At 41.8% G+C, this 22,758-nt stretch overlaps 1 protein-coding gene across 6 annotated transcripts in view; it reads right to left on the bottom strand.

Moving 5' to 3' along the window:
* TJP1 (tight junction protein 1) overlaps positions 1 to 22,758 on the bottom strand; it is a 130,913-nt gene that overhangs the window by 61,605 nt on the left and 46,550 nt on the right. For 5 of the 6 annotated variants that reach the window (XM_066636540.1, XM_066636541.1, XM_066636544.1 and 2 more), the window contains exon 2: positions 9,734 to 9,790. In XM_066636540.1, the coding sequence (XP_066492637.1) occupies positions 9,734 to 9,790 (57 nt within the window). Of the gene's footprint in view, positions 1 to 9,733; positions 9,791 to 12,386; positions 12,406 to 22,758 lie in introns of those variants that run through there. The other variant, XM_066636542.1, reaches the window with a different exon arrangement.

Below are 22,758 nucleotides of genomic sequence, written 5' to 3'. Positions count from 1 at the left end.
TCAGTGTCCTTGGGGACAACCCAAGTGGCTCAGGGATGGAGGAAGGGACCATGTAAGTCTCTCACAGACTCTTCCCAATTCCCCTGCCCCTCAACAATCTTGTTTGTCCCTCTCACACCCTCCAGATGCAGAGAGAGAATAAATCCCGCTGACCAGAGAAAGCAGGAAGAAGCAGCAAGAATCCACAAGGTGAACATGTCCAAAGAAGCTAGCGATTGGCTTACAAAATCCCTTTTCTTCTCCTGACCAATTGCAAGGGCATATCTAGTGGAACAATGCATTGCGTGGAGTTTGTGATTTCATCAGGAATTTCATGGGACTACAGGGCAAAGCCAAAACATACCAGAATAAGGTGGAACAAGCCAGGATTTGGAGACTGTATGCATTGCCAATCTCGACTTTTTAAAGAAACCACAGTTTAGAAAAACCATGGCTCTGTGTTGTGTCTGAACTGGCCCATAATGTCAAAACCTGGCAAATCCCAGCTTGTTCCAATGGCAGATTGCAAACAAGCCAGGATACAGAATTGGAATTGATTTTTCAAAAGACTCCAAAGCAGCAGTTTGTTATCCATGTTTGTTTGCAAATTGTCATTGGAACAAGCCAGGATTTGTAGAATTTGGATGCAACAATAAATCACAGTTGGTTCTAATCAATTGAAGGAGAACATTTCCTCCACTCATGCATGAGCCCAAGAGTCTAAACCATATTTTAACTGATGTGATGTATGAACTGGGCCTACATTTTAAATTACTTTTTGAGAATAAAAAAACATAAGAATGTGACAAAAGTCCCACTGGATGAGGTCAAAGGCCTATCAAGTTCAGCTTCCTGTGTCTCATAGTGGCTCACCAAATGCCTCAGAGAGCACACAAGACAACAAGAATGCCCTTGCATCTGGCATACTGAGGTAGCCCACTTCGAAAATCAGGAGGTGGCACATTACACATCTTGGCTTGTAACCTATGATGGACTTTTTCTCCAGAAATTTGTCCAATCCCCTTTTAAAGGCATCTGGGCCAGATGCCACCACCACATCCTGTGGCAAGGAGTTCCACAGACTAACTACACGCTGAATAAATAATAATAATAATAAATAATTAGAGGTGGGAGAAAATGGTGATAATGAAATAAAAACACATAACACCACTTTCTGTACTTTCTTTGGAAAACACCAAAATCCGTAAAAAAAAAAAAAGCCTTTTCCCACCTACCTCTAGTTATAATTATTACTGTAGTTTTGTTGGTATTTTATTTTTCTTTTAGTGATAACTCACTCTGAACACAACAATTGAAAAGCAGATTATACACCAGCCAAATAGGTAAACTTCCAGAGTCTTAAAATCACACTTTTTAGAAACTTGTTATGGCTTCTGATTCAAGTATACCTGCCACCTGCCAGTCATTCCAAAGGGAAGAATCCCCTTTACCTACTATGGGCCATAATGCTGCTATTTCTCCCTTCCATTTCCCCTATGCACTCACAAAGTATCTCAGGAGTCACATATGAAATAACTGCCGAGTTGCAAAACAGAAGAGAAGAGAGTTAGATAAAGAGAAGAGAGTTAGATAAGCTTTGCCATCTGGCAAGGACTCCATCTCTCTCTCATTCTGCCTTGCTTCAAAGAGGAAGAAAAAAATCTTCCAAACAGAGTAAGTTCATTTTCTTCAGCCACCCCCTGCATAGCACCCCCTTCTTCTGCAAGAACCAAGATAACAAGATTTAGGCAGGTGCACTGAACATGTTCCTCCCCCCCCCCCCCCATCAGCTTGAAATTGCTGCAGCCACTCTGAATCTTGGCCAAGAATCCAAAGTCACACTGCAGAATACTCATACTTTGTGACTTTTTTTAAAAAAAGAAAGGAAATTGCCAACCTCAGTAACATCAAAGGGGTGTGTACAACTGCTGCAATATCAGCTTCTGGCTTCTCAAAACACAGCTCAGCCCCCAACCTCCTAGCAGTCCAATGGCTCCTCCTGATCTGGAGAAGTTCAAGTACTTCTGGGTCAGAGCTGCCCTTGCTTGGACAACCATGCTCTAGTTTTGCCGTGACTCTCTAGCTTTGCTTCAGCTATTTTTATTTGTACCTACCCTGCCAGACTGTTCTTCTCAAAGTCTGCCAGCTCCCTTTCAACTGCTTGCCTGCAATTTCATTCCACACCCAACCATCTCTTTGACAGGTATCTCAGTTCTGGTCTGTGACTGTTTCAGTCTCTAGAAAGTAACCCTCTTGGGCATCTGCCCCAAAACTCCACCCAACTTCCACCTCCAGCTTCCTAATCTGCATTCTGACTTCCAATTCCAGCATCTAAGCTTAATTCTGCACTCTATTTGGTAAAGTATTACCTGAGGCAAGGGAGGCACACCATGAGATCTTTTTCCTTCACTGGAAATGGTTGTGTTTGCTTTCATCTCATACTGCTGCACTACGACAGACTACTCACTCAGTGCAGTACAACTGCATTTATTTTCACATGTCAAAACAATGGCGTACAAGCTGTTCGAAAAATCAATTAGGCAAAAGTGACATCTTATCTCTTAATACAGCAGCTTCCTGATGATTTTATTGACAAAATTAAAGGCATCTTTGCACCTCCTCTTTATTCCTGATGAAAAGCTGCTGACCCAACAGCAATGGGACAAAATTCAAAGGAATTCTACTCTGGCTTAAGTATCAGCATCCTAACTAAATTCCAACTAGAAGGGAGAGCATACAAAGTAGCAAGAACCAGAAATAGCTCAGCTGAGTGTGCAGGAGCTAGAGCCAGAATTTTTTTTACCTGAAAACTGAGCAGATTTGATATGAAGTTAATAAAGCGACAGTAAAAGGTGAGGTTTCCTGGGTGTTTATTTTTTAAACTAGCCACCAGGGCCATCCCAGTTTTAAATATAAATTGGCAGACAATTTTTAAACATTTTCTATCAAACAGACATTTGAAGAATGGAGCTCTTGAAATCCGGGTGTTTACGATCAAATCACAGAAAGTGGAATTCAGTGTATTGAGTAGAAATCAGTATGATTATTTAAAGAAGAAATATGGTTTTAGTCTACACAACTGCACAGAAAACCTAATGTATTTCCTTTTTTTTTTTTTTTTTTACAGCTTATAGGGAGCTCCAAAAGCCTGAGCCTGGATATAAGAGATGAAAAGTAAGGTATTTTATCCCCACAATGTATCAGCTGTATTTCATGACTACTGGTCCAAGCCTCTCTGCTTTTTTTTTCCCCCCTGGTCATGGCACTTATGGACAGACTCAGATAAGTGACTGGAGATTCAAGAAGTGATACTAAGAGCAAAGTGTCAGTGTTAATCATATAAACATTTGGCCATTACATGTTCCCTACATATAACCAGAATACTGTCCGTAGGTCAACAAGAGAAAAAAAAAGTCATTAACTGCATGCCTGCAGACTTCTCAGGAAAGTCAACAGAACTAGGCTTCAACTCAAACAAGTCAAGCATCACAAGATACAAGAACTGGTGTTCAACTCCTGTATGTGTTTATATTCTCCCACAATGCCTTATGGTAACAAGGCAGCAACTGGTAAACAAATGGACTGAATTGTGGAACCCCTGGGGCAGGCTATCCAGGTTGCCAACAATTGGTGCTAAAAGGACAATGAAACACTGTGGATACTTGTATTCATTTCAGGTAAAGGTTTGGCTGGTGGGTGTACAGGGACAGTTCTCTCTCTTTGCAAGAACCATATGATCATTTATGTCAGGGTGGATGTTTAAAGGTATAGGGCGGAAGATCTCAAACTCTCAGGGAGAGTTTGAGCCACTCCAAGTTCTTGCAGGGGTGGGGGAAGGCAGAGACGTGATCCCCAGGATCATGTTGCTAAGAGGGACTGGCATGTACTTACCAGTCCCTGCAGCTGCCTCTTGGGGGTGCAGGGAGCCCTTCGTGACCCACTGCAGGGCTCCCCAACCTTCAGAAAGTGAAAGCAGAGTGATTGCTCCCTGCCTCTGGTTTGCAATCATAAATTGGAAGTGGGGCGCGATCACTCCGCTTTCACTTTCCAAGGCTCAGGGAGACCTGCGGAGAGTCATGCAGGCTCCCTGCACCCCCAGAAGGCTGCTGCAGGGACTGTTAAGTACATCCCAGTCCCTGTGACCCCCTTAGCGAAGTGATCCTGGGGAGTGTGTCACTGCCTTCCCCCATCCTTTAAGGGGGCAGTCCAGGGCCCTCAGGCTGGGGTGTCGCAACATCCCAGTTTGAGAACCACTGGTATAGTGCATTAACTTGTACGCCCAACATTATCCACACCATTCAGCTGATGTAACAAATCATGGTTTGTTGGTTCACAAACATGATCCAAACAAGCAGCGAGCCTTGGCAATTCCTTGCATATTTATGAATCATTCTGTTAAACACATGTCATCTTGTCAACACATATTTCACATATCATCTGAATCTGTGGTTTCCAAACCAGGACAGGAAATGGGATCAGTTCTCCATTTCACATTCTGGTTTGCAGACTACAGGTGAACAGCAGCAACCAAGTTCGGACAACACACAGAACTGTTGTTTTAAACAGATAAGGATTAGTGTCACAGCTCTACACAAGCTCAAACCTTTTCAGCTGAAATGCAATCAACTGGCCAGAATGCAAAACAGGATTATGAAGACTAACAGCCCAATCCAAACCGGCATTTGAGCCAGCGCAGTGGTCCTTGGGCCGGCTCGGATGGTTGCAAACGTGCCATAAGGTATGTTCGCACTAACTTGAGAGTTGGCTGGGCTGGCGCAGAGTATCCTCAGTCTACAAGATAACAAACCCTGGTCCTCTCCTACTTGAAACAATTTATAAGTTAAAGTGACCTCTGAGCCTGTTAATAGTAGTTGTTAAGGAATGCACCCTGATAAGGCAATGTGTGCACATGTAGTGGGGTAGGTACTGTGAATGACTATGCTGATCACATACGACCTATTCACTTTCTGCTAGTGTCCTATATTCTGCATATGGTAAGAAATGCTCGCACAATTCTTCCACAACCATGTAAGTTAGGAACTTGATTTTCTGAAGATGAAAAATTGACATAGACACAAAGAAAGAAAATGTGGAAACCTGCCATGAAGTGTGAAGCCCTCTGAGTCTTTAAGCAGGAACTGAAATAAATACTAAAGGTGAAATTTCATCCATATTTATTAATAAGCAAGTTCCACTGTGTTCAATGGGGCTTACTCCCCTATAAATGAGTTTAGGATAACATCCTCAGAGCCCAATCCTGAGCTCTGCACACTGGCTTACCACTGACACACACTGTCGCAAACGTGCTATAAGGCACATTTGTAGGGCTTAGCGCCCGAACTAGCTCAGCACAGGCTCACACTGGTTTAGCGCCAGTGGAAAGCCAGTGCTCCACCACTCTATGGTCGCCCGAACCACCGGACGGCGGTAGATCGGGGCATGGGGGGAGGTGGGGAGGAGGTGTGCTGGAGAGGGAGTGGGGCAGGACTAGTGAAGTTCAGTTCCACTGGATCCTGAGCTCCATGTTGGGCATGTGGACCAACACAGAACTCTGATTCTGCGGCAGCTCCAGAGCTGCCACACAATCAAGTAGCCCCATTGCGGGGCTACTTTCCTTACTGGGGGAAGGGAACATTCTGATGTAACTGAGACCCAAGTATACCCTTGGCAAGCAATATAGTTAGTTCCAGACCCCAAACCAGCATACATGCATGAGACAGATGTGCCTCTAAGCCATCTTAAGAGGAGCACAACTCCAAAATGTAAAATGTGAACGGATTCTTGGACACAGAGCAGCATTCCCCACTGGGTGACATTCATGATCAAGATTAGACAGGCAACTCTTAGTGTTCTAAAATGGTGTGTACTACCAATTAATCTTAGCCTAAATGCCTGCCCCAATGGGCACGTCACTTTTGCACAATGCAATCGCTCCCAGAACAAGGGCAGCTTCTTCAGGTGTTCATTCTCTGAAAGCTTTTAGGAGGTCAAATCACATGCTTTATTCCACAATAATTCAGAATGAAGTCTAAGCCCAGAGGAGCAGGGAAAACACTGCATTCCATCTTGCATGAATGCCTCTCTGTATGTTGCATAGTACTCGCTTTCATGTTTCACAACTGTAAACTGCGCTCTAGGAAAACAATACCAGGAACAGAAAAGGTCAGTCACTATGTGGCAGCTTGACAAGGAATTTTCTAGTGCAAGCTTGAAAACATTCTTAAAATGAACAGTTTGATTGTGGGTCTCAGAGGTAAAACTTGTAGGTGGAATCTTCTCAAAGTTGTCTCTAGCAGAAGGGAGAGAAAATTCGGGCCAAGGTGTGTCCTTACAAACATGCCACAACCAGTACGCAAATCCACTCTCGCTAGAATGCCAGGATGACCTATGGCAAGAGAAAACCTGAAAGATTCAGGGTTTCAACACAATATTTAGTTTTCAAGTATTTTTACTTCTCTGTTAAGAGTGCAAGTCAGCATTCATGTCCCAAAGAGTACACCTCTGAATATCAGATGCCACAGAGGATGCTACACTACACGAGGCTTCCTGGAACATAGCAAGGGACTGTCATATGTTCACTAAGCTATACAGCTGGTCTCTCTGGCCCTTTCATTGCCAAGGCTTCTGGTTAGTTCTAATTCAAAGATCTGATCAGGACTTGCCATTTCATTTCAACTCACAATCAAGAAGACTCCTATCTCAAAGTTCAGCCCCATATTCCGGAAAAAAACTTTAAAAACTATGTGCTGCCTTTCTCCACATTTCCCTAATCCAGTCAGCAAAACATATGCTTGTTCACACAGAACCATAGAGGTAATCTTGCTTTGACAAAAACCATTCTTTAAGACGTTCCAGTCACCTTATGATAAGAAACTGATGGAGCAAACTCTCTTACTGGTCCAGTTTCTACTGGGGAAAGAAGACTGGCTTCTGAGCTTCAAAATGCTCTCTCTCTCTCTCAGGCAGGAATTAAGAGCATATGGTGCTGTATAGCTCTCTGTGTAACTTTGGAAAGCCTCCCATTTAAGCTTCATTCCTCCGACTGCAGTATACATCATGCCGCACCAGGGAACTAGAACCAAAATTCTACCTCAGGTTGTCAGGTATCCACACTATGGTTGAAAGGTCAACTACTTTTGGTCTCCTCTTGTGTGTTCAATATCTGGATACTAAGGTACACAAAAACAGCCTGAGGGGTTTTAGTCCATTCTAGTCTATTTCCATAAATCAGTCAATTGTAAACTGAAGTCAATGACTGCTAAGGAATTGAACAACACACACTGACAAAAGGAAAATGATTTACTTTAGATCAAATCTCTCTCTCTCTCATATGTACACTCAAAAACATGCATTACATGTTTTTAACTGAATAGCAGCAAATAGGTTGTTGAAGCACACATTGCAGATGGATAAGGAAATGCAACTGAGTCAGTATGCTAGAATTTCCAGTGTTCTCCAACTGTGGCTTATGAGTCAGTGAAGTAATCCAACGAGACTGGTGTTTAACTTCTTTTAAGTATATGTTGCATACAATGCTCAAAAACAGCTAATCCTGAGCAAACTTGCTCAACTGCAGTTTGTTTTTAAACACAACTGATCATGTTGATGCATGTACACACACACACACACACACACACGCACACACACACACACCAACCAGTCCTACACTTGCACAACCCATTTGTCCCCTTTATTGTGGGATCAAGAATAGAGCTTTTCCACATCCTGCTCAAGAAAGGAACACACGATCAGCTGTTCTCACATGTGCATAAACTTACTGAACCTTTCCTCTGCTTCCTTACCAGGTTTGCATGGAAAGGTTTATTTCCCCTTTATAAGTTGGGGTCAGGGACTGGAAAACATGGACTTATAAGTGAAACGACTTATCAAGAGGAATTTCCCCCATAGGAAATAAGGGGTTTAAACAGGGGTTAACAGAGATTAGCAGCTAAGATGGGCAGCAAATCCAAATACCCAGAGAGGGCAAAATATAAATGCTGCAATTCTACACATGCTTACTGGAAGTAAGTTCTATTTACCTCAATTGGACTTACTTATGAGTAAGCATGCATAGGTTGCACTGAAAGATACTCTCCCTGCTGTAACAGTTGCAGACAAGCCGTATAGGTCCAACCTTGTTATATACAGATTTGAGTCAACAAGAATGGCCACTGCAAATGAGAAGGAATGTGCTGATCCCTGGAGAAGGGGAAGAATGCACCCCTTTAAAATGCTTTTCTTACTGTTGTAGAGATTTTTATCTCTACAAGCTTTATCTCTCAGCTTGATGAGAAGGGCCCTTTAAATTAAAGGAAAACAATATTGTCCTTTACAATAGTTAGAGGGCAGCCAGCTAACAATCCATCAATCATTCTCCAAGTAACCCCCTCCCTTCCCCCTGAACAGAAAGGGGGCAAAGATAATCCTTTCAAAGTGCCTGGAGAAAGACTGATTGTTGGATTGTCCGTCTTAATGACTCAGGCATCACAAAGGTCAGCAAGGCTGTTTTTAAATCACCTGAGCAAAGGGACTTTGTTTTTTAAATTAATTTGCTATAGTGTGATTTTTGCCATTCGGGTGAGTTCTGGGAAAGGAACCTACCGGAATAATGAGACTCAACCTGTATATAAATATTCTTAATATTGTTATTAATACTCCAATTAATGGCAACACTCAATGCCAGAATGCCAAAATACTTTAATGCTCTAAACACAGTGTTACTCAAACTGTGAGTCTGGACTAGGTGATTCATGAGCCAATTTTAGGTAGGTCCCCATTTATTTCATTATTTTTAATATACGGTCCTGCGTCGCTAAGCAACAGGGATGCGGACTGGCATCCCCGACATCAAGTGAAGCTTGACCCTATACAAAGCCTCCAAAGACAAGGGGAAGCTGTGCTCCCCTAGCCTGCCTCGGAAATTGAGACTAAGAGGCGGAATACAAATACTTCAAAGAAATAAAACAGCATAGATAAGTCTCTAACTAAATACTGCTATGCAGGGACACTGTTTTGTACACACATATACAGGGCAACATCATATAATTATGTTGCTGCCCAGATTCTACTAATTCAGGGGGTGAGTATGGAAGCTGTTTACGTGCTGCAAGAAAGAAAACATACACTTATTGCAAACTACGTTCTATATGAAGAAAGCCAAATTCTATAAGAAAAGAGTTTTGCAACCTGTCTAAATTCTAAAAGGTTTCATAACCTATTTTTCATATTGTAGTTCTGGTGGTTCCGAGGTAGAGCAACACAGGCTATTGAAGCTCTGCCATCTGACCACTGGAATTTTTAATTGGACCCCTCCCTTTTTTGCTTTATATAAAAAGTCAGCCAAAAATTCTTGTGAAGTTAAATTCTGTGGCTAGTAAGGCATTCTACAGAACTTAGCAGAATCCTGACATAACTTATGTAAGGAAAGTTCCACGGATTGATGACTCCACATGCTGCTGTGGAATCAAGAATTCAGTTTTAGAAGGCTAAATTGTTTTAAAAGTTAGCTTGCTTTTGTATTGTCTAAAGTTTGGTTGTGTTTTTTAAAAAACATAACAGCCACGACTAAGACCAAATACAGCTGTAGAAGATGGTCAAAGAAGTTATAAACTATTATAAGCAGTTCACAATCATGCTAATTTCAAAGGAAACTACCATAAGATGTTCCTTCCGGACATCTGGATTTTTGCTATTGTTTTCAAAAGCTGACAGTATCCTGAGTTATGGGTGCAGAACTAAAAATGTAGAAACTTACCCTGTGAAGCGTCACTGTGTGTTGTTCCCATATAGCTGTTTCTTCCATTGTTGTGCTCTGATTAAAAAAGGAAGGAGGAGAAAAATCCAAGTTAGTTTTTGTAACAGTTAATTAACTTTTAATCGAAGTACAAACAAATACTGTATGCAAGGTTACTGGCAAACTGTTTTGGTCCTTGCTAGCAAATAATAGCAATGAGGCAAAAGACTGTGCATTTTGTTTTGTTTTGAAATTATGGGCAGGAAGTTACTCTGTAGAACATCCTGTGTTTTTAAATTGAACCAATGCCAACTATACTTACTTTTTCCTATTCAATACACAGTATGCAGCATGAAGCATACAGTAACTACAAGTTGAGGATATTTTTCCAACTTAGCTTTACGTATGAAATACATATCTCACATTGTATAACAAAATCCAGGTAGTCAATTATTACTTTTAAATTATCCAAACCAGACTGTACCAAACCATTATTGTTTATACCACTGATAACTACTGTATAAACTCACATATAAAAGTCTACCTCACTTCTAAGTCAAGCCCAAAATAAGTTTTGAGCCAAAAGGCATTGAGTTTGCTATGACCTGTACATTTAAAGGGGTAGGCAACCTTCAGTCTCGAAAGACTATGGTATAAGCCTACAGCACCTGGTATTCCCAGGAGGTCTACTAACCAGGCCTGACCCTGCTTAGCTTCTGAGAATCAGACAAGATTGGGCATGTGCAGGGTAAAACAAAGCAGTGTTTCTCAAAACTGTGGGTCGGGATCCATTAGGTAGGTCCCCATTCATTTAAATATTTTATTTTTAATATATTAGACTTGGTGCTATCATGCTATGTGATTGCATTTGGGGAAATGTACAGACCTGTACTTTTAACAAGCTACTATGTATATTCTTTTAACAATGATAGTAAATCGGACTTACTCCTGGGTAAGTGCAGGTAGGATTGCAGCCTAGGATTGATAAAAATTTTTCCTGCTTGATGATGTCACTTCCGGCCATGACATCACTTCCAGTGGGTCCTGACAGATTCTTATTCTAAAAAGTGGGTCCCAGTGCTAAATGTGTGAGAACCACCGGTGTAAAGAATTTATGAAATTCTTTGAATTAATTTTGTCTGATTTTATCCACAGCCAGATCCTGGAAAAGCTGGCTGTCATGCTCACACAGCAAACACTGGTAATTTTTACCCCTAAGAACTCTATAGCTGAATTTACTGAAGAGTAGTAAAAAAGTGAAAGCATAAGATACACAGACACTATTACAAATTGGCACTTAACACCCATAGCACCACTACTATGTAAGTGCCAATCTGTAATATCTGTGTTTTAAATGAAGATTAAAATTAATAACATTAATGAATGAAAATGTATCTTGTGATTTCACTTTGGGACCCTCATTGTGCATTTGGGGGTTCCCTGAAAGTGTTGCAAAAAATTTTTTTAAATGTCATGCAAATGTATCTTTGGTATGAAATGGGTGTTAATCCATTTATGAGTTGAGCAAGCTTTTAAAGCAGTGATTTTCAACCTTTTACATCTTGCAGCACACTGACAAGACAATAAAATTGTGAAGGAACACCATCAGTTTTCTGAAAATTGTCAAGGCACACCATGCTATTGGTGGAAGGCTCACATCCCCAATGGCTATACTAATAAATGACCCTTCCCCAAATTCCTGCAGCACACCTGCAGACCATTCGCAGCACACAAGTGTGCCAATGGCACAATGACTGAAAATGGCTGTTTTAAAGGTTGTTTTTTAAGCTTAAATTTTTTGACTTATATGCAAGTATATACAGTGTATTTCCAAGAATTATTTAAAAAGCCATTCTTCTACTTGTTTTCTTGTCAACTTTGACAATTCTTATCAAAATCTCATCAATTTTGATGACCCATGTTTTCCCTTACTTATTGCTATGACTTTTGGTATGGTTAGACAGACATATTAGTGGATTCCATAATATTCTTGAAGTTGTGCTTTAAAGACAACTAAATTTGTGGCAGAATAATTAAAATACAACCCATGAAATGCAAAACAAAACAAACTGGATCACGTAAAACAAAAACTGCAAATGAAATCCATGTATCTTACATGGTGCATTCAAAGGAGATAAACATGCAACATCCACATTTTCCTGGATTATTTCAGTAAGAATTTAAGCACTGATGGTATTAGGGCTACTGTTTTAAGAAAGCCCCTTGAGCTCTCCCTTCTCACGGGATAGGGCAGAGAAAAACGGATGAAGAGATCATTTGGTTCAGTTTATATCCTCGTAGTCTTAACTTTCTCCCCGCCCCTGCCACTAAATTCTAGGAAGAGTAAAAATATTCTGCAAGACCTCAAATGTTGGCTCAAACACTACCACCACAAGCAGCGTGGAATTTCTAAGTCCAAAGAATAATCAAATGATTATGGGGTAGAGGCCCTGTTATAGCTATCATCAATTAGCAACCTGGTTCTAAACCTACCACCCAGGTACAACTGCTGGTAACTTAAATGCCTTTATTCTTTCCAGTGATTACAAATACACCTGGGTGCTTTGTGGGAGAAATGTTATTGGGTCTACCAGCTATGGATTATGACACACAAGCTACTGTACTATGCAGGAAGGTCACGTTAAACTGACTCTGCAGTTCAGCGTACACTAACCTTTTATCACATGAGCACTAGCACTGCAGACCAAAATGGGTTTCTATGTCAGACAACAAGCCAGAGTATAGAGAGGAAGGCTTTAAGAACAAAAAACACAAAAGAAAAGGACAGCTGTTTAAAATGCAAACTTGTCACCCATGCCTTCAGGGGCACTGCTTTCAGAAGGGTAAACTCTCAGGAGGAACACAAAACAGGTTTATTTTATTTTAAGAAGGAGAAAAACATATGGAAGCAATTCATAGCCTCCAGCTGTGTTACTACAAGTTCATTAAAATCATCCTATGCTTGCAGTCTGGTCCATTCCATGAAGAAACCAAAAAGACCATTGCACAAGGAAGAGAGGCAGTAGAAAAGTTCGCTGCAAGCAGAGTTAAAGCCAGAAGAAGAAAGTAAAAGTTCTGAACCAAATAACCAGATAGGACGACAATTTTTATACCAAGTACCCGGCGCAGATACCGGTTTGGTTCCAGGGGTCTGAGATTCATTTCCATGCCCAACTTTATACACAACTAAAATGAGCCACTGTTGCAAAATTCACATCAACTTCATGTTGGAAAGCACTTGTAAAAGAGCTAGATTTATTTTCAAAAAGATGCAAAAGGTTCTTCCTCCTTGATGTTAAAGTTATTGAGAAATCTGGATTTCTCACACACACCCCCTTCAACCACCACCAGTGTGTCATCTCAGTTAGTGTTGAAATAGGATCAAGGAGTCCCAGGTTTAAATCCCTGCAACCATGAAATTTCCTGGGTGACCTTCAGCTAGCCAGTCTCCTCTCACAGGGTTGCAGTGAGGACAACCGGGGGCGGGGGGTGAAGACCAAGACAAACTTACGTATTATGAGGAGCTCCATGGAAGGAAGGGATAAGAACACCAACATATAGCAACAAAAAAATCCTTCTTATTCTATTCTGAATGTCTACCAAGATGTTTTTGGGAAAGAGATAAAGAATGCATCCGTTTCTATCTATTTTTCTAAATTACCACCTATTATGGCTGGCTTCTTCTCCATCTTCACATGCCCTCGTTCTGCCAGATGAAAAACTTCAGCCTTGGCTAAAAAACAAGTCCCAACCTCAGCACTCACCCACACAAGCATTTACTACAAAACAAAAAGTTAACCATAATTATCCCAGTCCTGTCAGGAAAACAGCCATTAACTTTATGCTGCTGTTTTGTTAATAACTTCCTCTTTGAAACTCAGGTTTCTGCTTAGCTGCTGTCTGCAAGAAGAAGAATCTTGTAAGTCAAAGAAAGGCAAAAACCATTTTCAGTGCCTTATAAAACAGTTCAAACACTTGCAAACAACCCCCATTCAGTTCTTATCAGACCATGGGAACCCAGCCCAATAGGTTACATAATGATTTTTTTTTGAAGGAAGTACTGTTTCTGGATCTTAGTTTAAATATTTGCTGGTGGAAAATAACGAACATGCATGATGCTTGCCTTAAAAAAAAAATGTGTCTATACCATAATTCCAGGGAACAAATACGCAAGTCAGCTACTGGCAAATATAGACCAGTTCCCAGAGTGTACATATTTTGTCAAGGCGCTAATAATGTTCATTTGGAAAGCATTACAGGCAGCAATATCAACCACCACAACGAAGTTCTTGCCTTGCACACAAATGACAGCTTTCCTTCTAGCAGAGTTCCAGGAACTTTATCTCACTGAGCAACAAAATGGACAAGCAAGAAAAGCCTACGCAACTACAGACACGAAAAATAATCCCAGACACGATCAGCAGGCTTACTGGTTCCTTATTAGGCTATGTGGGTCAAAAGCAATATTGCTGAAGCTCAAGCATTCTTTTCGTATAATTGGCACAGAAAAAAAAATGCCTAGCCTTTTTAAAGCCTAGCTTCTAAGTCAGGATCACGTCACACTCAAAAAAAACCCTACTCTTATTTAAAATATAAAAGGAAAATTCTAAATGGACTAAAAAGTTATGCCTCAGTTTAAATGCAAGTACATATATCGAAGAGAAATATAATAGGACTCTATATCATAAGACTACTATATTATAAGGACTCTACTTGAGTCCAAATTCAAAGATCTGCCTGGTTATTTCAAATCTATATGTAAACCAGAGCCTTCTTCACCTCTGCCGCTCCTGATCATATGCAGTTCTCCCTCCCTTCAAGTACTGTATTCCTTTCCCTCTCAAACTCCACCCTCTGACCTTGTCCTCTTCTCTGCATTGTTCTGAGCCTGGCCCAGTTTCTAATCCTCCTTTCCTAAAGACTCCCTCCCTCTCTTGGCCTTTGCTTTCCCCAAGCCCCTGCCTGGGCTATCTTTCTCCATCTAGTGACAGGATCTGAGCCCTTCTGACTGCTAAGCAACACACAGGCATGAATTAAAATCAAAAGCGTGCCACCAAACTTGAAAAAGTGAACATAGCCATGTCACACTCCTGTAGCAAGCCACAGGCACCTACAACTGAAAAGGTAAGCAAGGTGAGGTCAGTCCTTTTCCCACTGTGATTCTCACATGCTTAAAATGTAGCTTGCCAAGCAATGCAGCAGAACAACCAATACCAAAGCGCAACCTGAATTGTAATTAAGTGTCTTTCATTGGGAAAGACAAAATATGCAAGTTTTATTTATTGCAAGTTATGCAATGCCTTATTTGCATCTTGTTTAATATGCAAAGTCCAAACATTTCCTCTCTCTTCGACCTTATTGAGTATATGCCAAGCTCAGAACAGTACATTTTGTTACCTGCCAGAGCTAAGCATCTTTAACTATTCCATCAGGCTGTTGAAAAAGGAGGAAGAGCTGTTTTCTTTTTAAGTTCACTACCTTCACCAAGAAGTCCCTACAAGTGGCTATTTCCCCTCTACTGCTCAGCAGCTGTTGATGCTTTTTCTTCCACTGAAAACTCTCTTCCCATGAAAGCAAAAAAAAAAAAAATAGTAATAAAGTGCACATAGAACAGACACTCTCACACCTATTAGTTTCTTGAGCTCACAAAATGCATATGGACAGCAAAGGCATCAAGCCACATACAACATTTGTACAACTAAACCGTTTGCGTTTAGGATGTTTGAATTGCAGCAGAAAATTCTGAAGAACGCTCCATGCGGAAACTATAGTTGGTTTAAAATGTAGTCATGAAATTACTGACTAGGGCAAGGCGCAGAGAACATGACATGCCAATTTTAAAACCAGCTTTGGCAACTCCTAAGTTAGCATCCAGAACCACTTCTAAAGAGCAGGTGTTCTGGACCTAGGATTGCAAAATACTCAAGTATGGATTGTTGATATGGGAGTTGTTTTGCTATCTATATTGCTTTAAAGTTGTTTACCACTTTGGGCTCAAACTAGAGATATCTATCTGAAGATCTGTGTAGATTAAAATAATCTGAGGATGCTGCTGTTCTATTTACTGTCCACTTTAACATACTTACAAGTGTTTTTTTCCCCACAGGCAAGGTACTGCCAAGAAAAAGAGGCTTGCAATTTACTTGGGGGGGAGGGGTGGTGGCGTCCCTTAATACTTCCATAAAGATTCCCCAAACTAAAAACCTTTGCAACAACCTAGAAAATAGCTTAGTTATATCTGGAAGGGAGGAGTACAAATTCCTGCATCTACCAGGCTTATGACCCAAGGATAGAATAAAACCACACCCTGTTCAGCACCATCCCAGCTGATGAATATATTGCAGGAAGGGGTGCAGACTCCCAAAACCTGTGGGTGTACAGGTTGCAAAAGAAACCACTTCACTCTACCTGCCCCAAAACACAAGAAGTGTAATGGAGGGGAGAAAAAGATAACTTGTTTTGCAATAGAAAAGCCAAATCTCATTTGATCAATGATTAACTCAGCTGGAACTAAGTAAGCCTAAAAGATAAGGAAATGCCTATTTCTGTAACGAATGCTGGGAAAAGTTGGGGAGGCACAAAATACAAAGGGGGGTCAAGGAGAGATGCAACTCAGGGAGAGTTGACAGGAAAAACAGAACACTGGGGGGAGGTGGGAATAAAAAATGCAGAGGAACATAATCTTGTGGACTTAAGAGCACCTCTGAAAGCCATTTTCACATTATATGTCTACTTGCTTCATGTTTGTTCATATTATTGTCAACACTGATATTAGGTGTATAACAGTGTATTTACAGACTGTGAGGGCATCAGTTACAAAGTAATATTGTTCATTCCTTATAGCTAAAGGTGTTTTCTTTCCAATGAGTACGATAGGACTGCAGCCTAAGTCTTACTAAACACAATGGGTTTACTTCTAAATAAAATAAACAACACCGGGTCTTCTGCTATATTATGGTGAATGGGGGGGAGGGGGTATTAGATTATTATGATTGTTTTATTTTAGTGTGTGTGTGTGTGTGTGTGTGTGTGTGTGTGTGTGTGTGTTCTGGATGTTTGTTTGTTGTTCTGTATTTCTATTATCTATGCCATAAAGATCTTATGTATGTATGTAAACAAAACCATTTTCAAACACCTCTACTTATAGCAGTGATTCTCAACACTTTTCATCTCACATCATTCTAACAAGGTGCTAGAATTGTCAAGGCACACCACGCTGCCAGCAGAAGCCTCATTTCCCCCATGGCCCTACTAATAAATTACCCTTCCCCAAACTCCCACGGCACACCTGTTGACCATTCATGGCATGCCTCTGTGCCACGGCAAAATCGCTGCCTTACAGGCTTCATAGCAATCTGCATCCAACTGGCCTCCGTGGGAATCAAGATGCTAGACCAGACAGATCTTTCATACAGGACTCATTTTGTTAATTTTATAAATACCAGGGATGAGTATTTTTAATTGTAGTTTGGTACCATGCCTTATTATTATGGCACTCTTATTTATACAAGTATTGGATGACCCAATAACTCACCAGCAAAATTCTTACTAAATACAAAAAGATCACTTGTCTGCTTTAAGCGTATTCATCAGTATTGCATGTATCATCATGAATAGTAGTTTTGTTAGTAAGCTTTGGGATCAGCCCATGTATCACAAAGAAATTGCTTCTTTGTGTTGTTCAAGGAGGATAATAGCAGAGTTTTCCTAAAACAGCACGTAGCTGTCAGTATACAGTTCTCTAGATTTTGACAGAGGTCAAAATCTAGAGAACTTCTGGCCAAATGGGGAAAAACCACACCCCTGGATCAGGGCCAACATTCTCAGCTTTTGACTTTCCCTTGTTATGCTCTATTTATCCCCCACTTTCGGTCTACAGTGGACAAGTTGGAAGACCAAATACCTTCCAGGCAGATGACTCGAGATCTCATCCCCATTTCCCTCAAGGCCGGTCTAAACAAGAGTCTGCTGTCCTACAAAATTTTAGGAAGCCAATCCCATGCCCTAACAGTAGTGATACTATTCAGGAGTCCAGTCAGCCTGGAGCAAGACCCATGCAGTGGTACTGGGACTCAACAGGGTGAGTGAAGATTTCAGGAGAGATAGAAAGAAAAAACCGACACTGCCAGTCCCAATTTTGAGTACTTCATTGCTCTAGTCAATGGGATTCTTCATCCCTCAAACACCCCCCCCCCCATACAGCATGGAGAAGAGAGTTTAAAGACCTCAAAACATGCATTTCCTGGACCCTGATTTCTCCTCCAAGATACTACAAATCTCCCTGCAGAAATTAAAGCACTACTCCTATGATAAAAGTGTGTTCATGAGACTGTCACTATAGTTATTGAATACACTTATGATATGATACTGTACATATAGGCTGATGGGTTCTGAGCTGTCTGTGACAGATCAGGAGAGAGATCTTGGGGTGGTGGTGGACAGGTCGATGAAAGTGTCGACCCAATGTGCGGCGGCAGTGAAGAAGGCCAATTCTATGCTTGGGATCATTAGGAAGGATATTGAGAACAAAACGGCTAGTATTATAATGCCGTTGTACAAATTGATGGTAAGGCCACACCTGGAGTATTGTGTCCAGTTCTGGTCGCCGCATCTCAAAAAAGACATAGTGGAAATGGAAAAGGTGCAAAAGAGAGCGACTAAGATGATTACGGGGCTGGGGCACCTTCCTGATGAGGAAAGGCTACGGCGTTTGGGCCTCTTCAGCCTAGAAAAGAGACGCTTGAGGGGGGACATGATTGAGACATACAAAATTATGCAGGGAATGGACAGAGTGGATAGGGAGATGCTCTTTACACTCTCACATAATACCAGAACCAGGGGACATCCACTAAAATTGAGTGTTGGGCGGGTTAGGACAGACAAAAGAAAATATTTCTTTACTCAGCGTGTGGTCGGTCTGTGGAACTCCTTGCCACAGGATGTGGTGCTGGCGTCTAGCCTAGACGCCTTTAAAAGGGGATTGGACAAGTTTCTGGAGGAAAAATCCATTATGGGGTACAAGCCATGATGAGTATGCGCAACCTCCTGATTTTAGAAATGGGTTATGTCAGAATGCCAGATGCAAGGGAGGGCACCAGGATGAGGTCTCTTGTTATCTGGTGTGCTCCCTGGGGCATTTGGTGGGCCGCTGTGAGATACAGGAAGCCGGACTAGATGGGCCTATGGCCTGATCCAGTGGGGCTGTTCTTATGTTCTTACATATATACTTTTTTCTCCAAGGCAGTGCTTCCCAAACGTAGCCAGACCACAATGCCCTCCTTCTGTTCCAGACCCAGAAGTAAGTGGCTATGATGCAATGATGGTGTGATGATGTCATTGCCACTTCCAGGTTGTGGTGAAAAAGTTCTCAAAAATAGTGCAAAAAGGTGTAGGGAGGGTCCTTCTGCAGCTCCAGAGAGCCCAGCCCACTGCTCCAAACTTCTACACCAGCTATATGTTGTGTCACCCGAGCAGCAGCGTGGATCCCACGACACCCCCAGAAATACATCGCAACACCCCAGGGCATCGCAATGCATACTTTGGGAACCTCTGCTCCAAGGCTAATAGCACCTGGTGACGCATTTGCACTGTCAAATTGGCATGGGGGTAAAGTGCTAAATCCCCTTTTCCCTACAGCTACTTTTCAGAAAAGAGGACATAGAAAGCTTTTCAGACACTGAGCTCCAATCACAAAACTTCCTCCAAAGCCGTTTGGTCCACAGAGCAGTGGTTTGGAAAATTTCTACCTTCTATGAACTCCCCCTTCCCATGTCTTGCATCTTCTAGGGTCCATTCAGTTCACACAGGGCGTGAATATGACTATGTGTCATATTTACAAATTTATACCCTGCTTGATCTCCCTAACAGGCATTCAAAGCAACATCACATACCTCTAGAACAGGGGTGCCCAAACCCCGGCCCGGGGGCCACATGCGGCCCTCAGGGGCTCCCAATCCGGCCCGCAGGGAGTCCCTAGTGTCCAATGAGCCTCTGGCCCTCCAGAAACTTGCTGGAGCCCATGCTGGCCCAACGCAATTGCTCTTAGCATGAGGATGACTGTTTAATCTCTCACCTGAGCTGTGGGATGAGGGCTTCCTCCACTACTTGCTGTTTCACATCTGTGATGCAGCAGTGGCAGCGAAGGAAAGGCTGGCCTTGCTTTGTGCAAGGCCTTTTATAGGCCTTGAGCTACTGCGAGACCTTCATTCATTCATATAAATTCCATCTCTAATAAATTCATTTATGTAAATTTATTCAAATTTTAAATGTAAATTAATTCTTCCCCCCCCCCGGCCCCAGACACAGTGTCAGAGAGATGATGTGGCCCTCCTGCCAAAACATCTGGACACCCCTGCTCTAGAAGATAGCTTCTCCTGCAACTGCATATGGAATATCCATAGCAATGGACAAGCTACATTTCAACAAAGATTGGTTTGTTACTAAGGAATCCTACACAGAAAAATTCAAGTATTCCTTAGAACGCAGTTTAAAGCATTGGTTTTTCAGAGCACTGAATATCTGTGACATAACCCCAAGATTGCACACTGAATTCTATTTCTTAAAAGGAAAGTACAGGGCATTTTGCCAGTGATTTGTGGTCTGCTGTTCACCTCCAGAATTGAGAAGTCAGAGGTTCAGAGATGTTCTGGGCACCAAAGTTGCCTTCCTGTCTTTGCTCACAGTTACTGATTTACTTTTACTCCTAGCATTTTTCTCATCTTAAGGATATACACATGCCATTCGTATTTATGTTACATGACAGTAAATTCCACAGGCCAGACATGCATAGAGTAAAATATATCTATCTTTAAGTCTGCTGTCTATAAACTTCTTTAGATCAGGAGGTACAACGACAGAGTCAGTACCATTTTCCCTGTGCACTTCTGACTACACCGTCCATCATCTTTAGTCTCTCAATAGACAACTTTTAAAGGTTCTAACCCTTACATTATGCACCATTCCATACTGTCATTCTTTATTTGCTCTCTATACTTCTTATGGTACGATTCGCATTACCATGTAATTTTTAGAGATGCCAGTCATCCCCCAATGCCTTCAAGACGTATCCTGTATAATAAACAGTTGATTTAGAGGCTTCCCCCCTCCTTTTAAAATCAGGATAAGAGAAGGGGTCATCCTTTGGGATATTCTGAAGCAGTCATCCAAAAGTGGTACAATGCTTGTTGCCAGATAACTTATGTAATTAGAGTAGGAAGCCAAGCGTTAAAGCAGCAGGCAATTTGTGTGATGTAACGTGGAAAATGAAAAAGCAAAAATTTACACAACCAGTAGTACATTTAACTTTCACCCCTACAAGCAGAATTCTTTGACAGCAGATGCTAGGTGGATGGCCCCCGTATCACTCCCCACTTATTACTATAAGAACAGGGAGAAGCTACACAGACATTTACAATACCCATAAAATGCTGAAGCTCACATGCAACATACAAGAACATAAATACATTTTTTAAAAATAGACAAGAGCAGCAGTTCTCAGACTTTTTAGTCTCTGGAGCTCTTTAAACTCCTAAACAGAGTCTCTAAGAGCCTCACCATGACATGCGGAGAGACTCAGGAGCCCCAAAGTTTCAGTGCATGTGCGGAGTGGCACAGTGCCAAGCAGATGGCCATTTCTGGTGTGCTTGTGGAGCTCCTGAAGAGGTCTCAGGGAGCCACAGGGCTCCCTGGGACACATTAAGATACAATAGACTAGAGCAGTGGCTCCCAACATTTTTTCACTTGCATTTCCCTTGACAGCCCATTTTCATAAATTGTACCCCTTGTATTAGCCCTGCAAGACATTCTAATGCCAGCCCCACAAGGTATTCTACTACAGGCTTGCCTTTTTTCTGTCATTATTCAATTCTTTTTCAAGTACCCCTAAAGGTCTTGGCAAGCACCCCTGGGGATACATCTACCTCAGGTTGGAAACCACTGAACAAGAGGAATGCCTAGGACAATGAACTTTGCTTGAAGAGTTTGAGGCTAGCCAATCCTTCAGCTTTAACTCAACAAAACCATATTTTATCAGATTTCCCCTCCCATTGGGGGCTTACTGAATTCTCGTTGACCACCTAGATTATTCTCTCTCCAATCTGGAATGCAGGACCGCTGCATCTACAAAGTGCTATTACTGAAGGTATTTTCAACCCACTAGCTTAAAACATCCAAGGCAGCAGCCCCCCAAGGCAGTTCTCTTTGGTCACTGGAGAGGGTCCTGCTGGTTGTGCCGCTATCAAGAGAAGTTAGAGCAGCCATTTTCAACAACTGTGCCGTGGCACACTGGTGTGCCATGAGTGGTCTACAGGTGTGCCACAGGAATTTGGGAGAAGGTCGTTTATTAGTAGGGCCAATAGGGGATGTGAGCCCCCCACTGACAGCAGGGTGTGCCCTGTCAATTGCCAAAAACCTGATGGTGTACCTTGACAATTTTTGTGCCTTATTAGCGTGCCATGAGATGAAAAAGATTGAAAATCGCTGGGTTAGAGGGATGGTGACCAGAAATAGAGCATTCTTGGTGGTAGTGCCTGTACTGTGGAATTCCGTCTCCTCTGAGTTGAGAACGGCTCCTTCATTGTCCCAATATGGCACACTACCTAATCTGGAAGAGATGGATGGGAAGCTATGCTTTTATAGAACCTAGTCCCTGACCACACGATCTTCTGTTTTCCAAAAACTATATGATCCCAATTTGGGAAGTTGACCAGTTGCAGCGACAATGTAGTCAACAAAAAAAAACCCTGAACTTCTCGTAAAATTGTCTTAACATTATCCTTCACCTTCCTTCCACCTCAGTTGGTAACCAGACAAAAAGCACTTCCAGAGTTGGAATTTGAATAAAACACAACAGAAGCTGTGTTCATGTGAATCGGAGAGGTTATTCAGGGGAGTGCACCACACACACACACACACACACACACACACACACACACACACACACACTCCTTCCCTGTTTATACCTGCCATATAGCTACAATGTCTGAAACCTTGTAAAAATCTGAAGTTCCAGGCTGTGTCTACTGTGCTTCCCCAAGCTGGAAGCCTGC

The sequence above is a fragment of the Tiliqua scincoides genome, chromosome 8 (genome assembly GCF_035046505.1).
Source record: "Tiliqua scincoides isolate rTilSci1 chromosome 8, rTilSci1.hap2, whole genome shotgun sequence".
Lineage (NCBI taxonomy): Eukaryota > Metazoa > Chordata > Lepidosauria > Squamata > Scincidae > Tiliqua > Tiliqua scincoides.
The sequence above is the reverse complement of the archived record's forward strand: the minus strand, read 5'-3'. Positions and strand labels throughout refer to the sequence as shown.